At 36.9% G+C, this 6,110-nt stretch overlaps 3 protein-coding genes across 6 annotated transcripts in view; all 3 read right to left on the bottom strand.

The window, feature by feature from the left end:
* The window catches only part of LOC110269194, a 6,355-nt gene extending 5,397 nt beyond the window's left edge, over positions 1 to 958 (bottom strand). The window contains exon 1 of the mRNA XM_021116878.1: positions 941 to 958. Within this exon, the coding sequence (XP_020972537.1) occupies positions 941 to 958 (18 nt within the window). The remainder of the gene's footprint in view (positions 1 to 940) is intronic.
* On the bottom strand, positions 379 to 4,696 carry LOC107625115 (putative disease resistance protein At3g14460). Of its 4 annotated transcripts, none has more exons than XR_001617082.2 (3): positions 2,325 to 4,696; positions 1,994 to 2,116; positions 379 to 1,035 (listed from the first exon to the last, which is right to left on the bottom strand). XR_001617082.2 is itself a non-coding variant. In XM_016327693.2 (2 exons), the coding sequence occupies exon 1, from the start codon at positions 4,662 to 4,664 to the stop codon at positions 2,370 to 2,372; it is 2,295 nt and encodes a 764-aa protein (XP_016183179.1). In that variant the 5' UTR covers positions 4,665 to 4,696; the 3' UTR covers positions 1,107 to 2,116; positions 2,325 to 2,369. The 4 variants fall into 4 exon arrangements, 1 of the variants encoding a protein (XP_016183179.1); XR_001617081.2 differs by lacking the exon at positions 379 to 1,035 and adding an exon at positions 1,107 to 1,869; XR_001617083.2 differs by lacking the exon at positions 379 to 1,035 and adding an exon at positions 1,107 to 1,490.
* Positions 4,708 to 6,098, bottom strand: LOC107627026 (putative disease resistance protein RGA1). Its single transcript, XM_016329906.2, has one exon. The coding sequence runs from the start codon at positions 6,018 to 6,020 to the stop codon at positions 4,734 to 4,736; it is 1,287 nt and encodes a 428-aa protein (XP_016185392.1). The 5' UTR covers positions 6,021 to 6,098; the 3' UTR covers positions 4,708 to 4,733.

The raw sequence follows: 6,110 nt of genomic DNA, 5'->3' as shown, positions 1-6,110 counted from the left end.
TTACAAAAAATTCGTCCTCGAATCTTGTAGTTGAAAAAATAGTATATGAAAAGGAATAAATATAAAGAAGATAATTTCTTTTTTTTCCCTTTGTTTTTTTGCACTGTATGCTTTTTTATTTTTTTAAATATAAAATTAACAACAACAAGATATTAATGAAATACAAATAAGAAAGATAAGAATATAAAGGACGTGAAAGACACTGAAATTTTTTTTATATATAAGAAAAATAGACATAGATTAATAAGAATTAATCTAATACCTGAGCTCTGGTACTGAATGATAAGAAATAAAAGATACAGGAAGATAAGAATTCAAATTGAATAAAAAGATATATCAAAATTGAAATAGAAATAAAAGGGATAAATTGAAATTGAATCCAAAGAGTATCACTCTATTTCTTATCCAATTTCTTGACGCAACAAGAAAGAAACTCCTCAATTTAACTTGTCAACGCCGGGAATTGAATCGAATGAACTCTTCAACCTTCTACTCAATTTCTCGATACAACAAAAGAGGGACTCACTCAACCTCACTTGTCCACACCATGGTTTCATCACGAAACCAAAAAGTGCTTTGGCACCTCTAATCACTCAATACTACAACTACAATAGCTAAAGAGATATTTATAACCTCTTATTAGGTTAAAACAAAAAAAAAAAATCTTAAAGCCCACAAACATAAAACCCAATGTAGTAACTAAATAAATAAAAATTAAATATATCAAAATAAACTAATAACTTTTAAATAATATTTCATCTCTTCATATCACGAACATTTGAAGCACGTAGTCCTATCTTGTAGGATAAGCATGCATCCACGTGTTGTTTTTGTAAAATAATCTCATCATTCCAAGTGTGCAGAGTTTGTGTCAGCATAGGCATACATTTTCCTCAACAAATTAACAAATGAAAAACTTATTGTTGTTCCTTTTTCTAACCTTCATCAGTTCATCCATCTCTACAATTTGTTTCTTACTTTATGAACCAATAGAGTGCAGCACTTCAAATGCTTCAGACCATTTTGAATTTGTTCCTGGAAAGGCAGTATATGGAAACATAATATAATAATTTAAAATCATATTTAATTAACTAAAATGCTCAGACTAGTCAGAATGCACTGCATTTTGATGTATCTTGGTAGTGCTATTTTGCTTCATAATTTTGCAGGTCAGAGGCAAGAGTTTGCTACATACATGACTATATATAAAGCTGAATAATATTTTAGAAATGTTCTAATATGTGTTAAATAGATATATCTTCAGACTTCAAAAGGCTATCTTCAAGCTGAAGGACTAAAAACTTAGATGATGATGATGATGTCTGTATTCCTTCAAAAGGCTATTTACAATTTCCTTTTAAAATTTCCTCATCAAATTAACAACATAGGTTTCCTTCTTATTTCGCAAAGTGTCCGGAAAATGCTTTTGGCTGCTTCCATGTGCTGCAGTCCCATTTGCCTCATTTCTTTCTTCTCAAATTGTCATGTTCCTTCAACATTTAGAATGAAAACGTTTAACGTTTAATATAATAATCTTTTGTTATCTTCAATATGTGTGTGTGTGTGTGTGTGTGTGTGTGTGCAGTCACAATGGAATGTACACAATTTGGATTTATCATGGAGCTTGAACCACTTCAAGAACATGCTGCATTTGCAAATTTACAGTCAACATGTCATGTCTTAAAATCCTTCAGCATTATTCTCCTTGCTTGTCCAAATTACTCTGCTCCTTCATTTCCAACTTGGATGATAAAGTGAAAACTCTTCTAAGAACCTATTTATGTAAACTTGGGCTGAATTTCATTTGGATTATCAAATTGATATAAGTGCTTAGCCAATAACCAGCAGATTTCAGCGACTTTTACATCCCTGAACGCAACAAAACAAAACCTCGGGCACATAGTTATCTCTTTGCTTCCTATGAAAAAACCATAAAAAGAAGGCATACCATGCGTACAAGCAATGATATAGGACCCCAGCAGTAAGAACATACCTATAATAGTCGAGTTTGATGCTCCATTTGTGAGTTCAGCAATAAATCAAGCCCATGGTTGAACTGGGAAATTCAAGTTACTCTGGTTGAATATAAGGATAGGTTCGATGAAATCCAAGAGTACTGTAACATCAACAAATAACTCTGGCAATAAGTATAGTGTGACTTTCAGTAAGGTAACAAATAACACCTCATTTTATCAACAAAGTAGTGTCTAAACTAATCATCACAATTCAGTTGCATTCTCAGGCCTTAAAAATTACAAATTAGAGAACAAAAAAATATATTTGGACAACATGCAATAAATTTAGGAGAGACTGAAACACATTACCTGTTGAAGATGATGGACAGAAAAAAGCAATTGTACTTTCTTGAGTCATGAAATCCAAAGTCCGTCATCATTGATGTTGCGGACGTGGGACATTTTGGACAAAATCAGCGGATCCTTCATCTGCCAGCATTTCTTCAGCAAAGAATCTCCATATAATTTGAGAATTGACAGAGAGGCAGGAAAGCTTTTCCCTGCGACATCCTGCAGGTTGGGACAATGATCTATCCATAGCTCCTGGAGATGGTAAAGTCCCTTGCAGTCTAAGATTTCTAGACTTGGAAAGCATCGCAAATAGAGAGTCTCAAGGGAGGACGGCAGGCAACCGTCCATGGGGAAGGAATTGATGTTATCATAAGGATGTTCAATGTCAAGATGTGTAAGACAGTGATCACGCAAGTCCATGGATGCTAGGTACGTGACCAGCTTCTTGCAACTTTGGATGTCAAGCATTTTCAGGTTTGGTGGCAAACCCCCTTCAGGAAATGACTCAATTTCTGAGCAATCGCTTAGGAAGAGATCCTCTAGATGGGGTGCAACCATCTTGAAAGACACAAGACTAGGACAGCTCTTGATGCTTAAAGAGCGGAGACTTGAAGTTGAAGCAGCAGTAGGATATGATTCCTCCAGAGACCTCATATTTTTACAGGATGAAATTGTGAGTGCAGTGAGATTCGGAAAGCTTCCCAAAGGGAAGGACACGAGTGAAAAACAACTGTCGAATATTGATACCGACTGTAATGACTCATGCGGCTTCTGCGACATTGGGAACTCTAGATATGGGCAACCGAGAATTTCCAAGTTTTGCAATGAAGAAGGCAAACATGCTCCAGGAAATGATATGGATGAATAACATCTTGAGATTCTTAAAGATTGTAGACAGTTTAGTTGTTTGCGAGCAATGGCCTCAAAGACGGCCTCCACTTGGTGGGGTCCTTCAACAGATAACTTGAGCATTGCATCTGCTCTTGGGAGAGTAAAGGCAAGTTGAGCACATTGGCTAATGCGAAGGCTTTTCAAAGCAGGTAGTTGGCTGGGTAAATCTCCCCTTAACAAAGGACAATTTCGCATTGTAAGCACCCTAAGCCGAGGAAAAGCATCCAACTCAAACTCAGATGAAACTGAAAGCCACTCCTCCCAGCAATACATATCAGAAAAACACAGAGTTTCAAGCATTGGAAAGGGTGTCCCACAAGAAGAAGATTCAACATGTTTGTTAAACTCGGCACCCACGCGCGTTAATTTGTTAAACTCGCTGAGCTGCAAGTGCTTCAAAGAGGGTAGCTGTCCAAGTGAAGGAATCTCAATACAATTGCTGCAGCATTTCAAGTAGATTTTGGTCATATTTCTGAAGGAAGAATGTCCTAACCAATTTGGAAATGTTTGACCCATGTACTCATTGATTGATAGCTCTCTCAAGTTTGTGTGAGGCCTTAGATTGTTGATTATATCTTGAGAATCAGCCGTATGGTTGTCCGATGACCAAGTCAAATATAGACTCCTAATGTTCTTCTTCTCAGCCATTCTTGCCTCCAAAGCTTGATCACCATCAATGACATTCTCTAATTGGCAAATGTGAAGCGTCTCGTGAATATTTGCAAGAGCTCCCAATTCTTTAATTCCATTATTCTCTGCATGCTTGCCGACAACAAAGTCACTTAAAAACTGCAAATCCCTCATTTTGCTTATTCCTTTTGGCATCTCTTCAAGACCAGCTCCTTCAATATCAAGATGACGTAAATTTACAAGATCTTGCATATTGTTGGGTAGCTTCATTAGCCAACGACATTTCTTCAACTTCAATGTTTGGAGATTGTACAAATTACACAATTCCTCAGGCAATGTCTGTATACATGTATACGAGAGATCCAAATAACGCAGATGAATCAATTCACCTATTGAATTGGGTAATGAATAAAGAGGAAATGTATTAAATGACAAAATTCTTAAGCACTTCAACTGTGATGAAAAGATATGAGGAGCATTTTCCATATTGAAAGGATGATCATCATCATCCAAATTTATTTCAAGAAATGTCCTCACGTCTTTTACCCTACCACAAGCTGCAACAAGTTGCGAAAAGGGATAGTTTCCTCTTGAGTTATGCAATAAATGGCGAGTTTTATTGCTGATCCTGTTATTTTCCTCAAATTTTTCAGCTCTAAAATAGAATTCTCCAGCATAAATTGTTGCCAAATCATGCATGATATCATGAATCACATAGAAGCTGTTATCAGTACTAGAGGACTGAAAAAAGGACCTTGCAACCAATTGATCGAAATATTCACAACCAAGTTCTTCCAAAGACTTTTTTCCTTTTGGCTGTAAAAGTTCCTCTGCCATCCATAGCAAGACCAGCTCACCTTTATCAAATTCATAATCTTTTGGAAACAAAGAACAATAAACAAAGCATCACTTTAGATTTGAAGGAAGATAATGATAGCTAATTCTTAATGCAGGAATAATCTCGTCATTCTGATCTTCAAAAACTTCCCATAGTTCTCTTTTCAATACACTATCCCAATCCCTTCCATCATAATTTATTGTACGTAATAAGGAACCAAGGGCCTCTACTGCCAAAGGTAGCCCTTTGCACTTTTTGACAAGTTCTCGACCAACCGATTCTAGAGTTGAATACTCCTTCGATGCAGTAGAAAGAAATACACGTTTCACAAAAAATGACCAACAATCTTTCTCTGACAATAAACCAAGCTTATATGCTGAAATAGTTTTCACTACATCGGCAACATTATCATTTCGAGTTGTTACAAGAACCTTGCTTCCCTTTTTCCCATATTGAAAAGGTTTTTGAAGACTTTTCCAGCTTCTGGAATTATCAATCCACACATCATCCAAAACAATTAAGAATTTCTTCCCCATTAACTTATCCTTCAATCCAGTTTGAAGTAAACTTAAATCATCCTCGTTACAAGAACTAGCACCTGCAGCTTTTATTAAGGTTTTTGTAACATTAACAATGTCGAATTGGTCGGAAACACACACCCATGCTCTAATGTCAAATTCCCCCTCCACTCTGGCATCATTGTAAACCAGCTGAGCCAAGGTAGTTTTTCCAACTCCTCCCATACCAACAATGGGGATAACAGATATGTTAGCATCACAAGTATCATCTAACAACAATTCTATTATGGCTTTCTTGTCATTATCCCTTCCATATATCTCAGAAGTTTCAACCAGAGATGATTGAATTCTCCATGACATGTCCTCCTCATCTTTGACAAACTCTTGTTTTAGACCAAGATCATCTTTCTCTTCAACAAGAGACTCCAATTTATGAACTATGTCTTGCATGCTATTTACTATCCCCATCTCAGCATCATCACTATCTTCTAAGATTGAATCAACATAGTGAGTCCAGGAAGAAGAGTTACCTGGATCCGTTTGAATGGGAGTGGCAATAGCAGCTTTAGTGGAGAGTTCATCAAGCAAGTCATCAGCCATATAGAGAGAATCTTGGAGGTCAACAAGCCATTTCTTAACTTCTTGGTCTTTGATCTGCTTCTGCTCAGCATTATCAAGCACACATCGAACGGCACGGAGACTTGCCTTCATCCTTTGAAGCAACTTCTGGTCAGCTAGCTTGCTTGCTATTGGGGTTGAGTTGACCGAAGACAGCCTGTTCAAAACGGCATCAACAAAGGAAGAGAGGTATGCTCCACCCTCAAATTTTGCAGCCATGATTCAGTCTCAAGTTCAGCAGATGATGAGATCTAAGAGAAGAAGGGTAGGCACTAGGCAGGTAGCTACAGTGTATGCACTCGCACACAA

This window comes from Arachis ipaensis, chromosome B02, assembly GCF_000816755.2.
Source record: "Arachis ipaensis cultivar K30076 chromosome B02, Araip1.1, whole genome shotgun sequence".
Classification (NCBI taxonomy): domain Eukaryota; kingdom Viridiplantae; phylum Streptophyta; class Magnoliopsida; order Fabales; family Fabaceae; genus Arachis; species Arachis ipaensis.
This window is presented reverse-complemented; position numbering and strand designations above follow the sequence as displayed.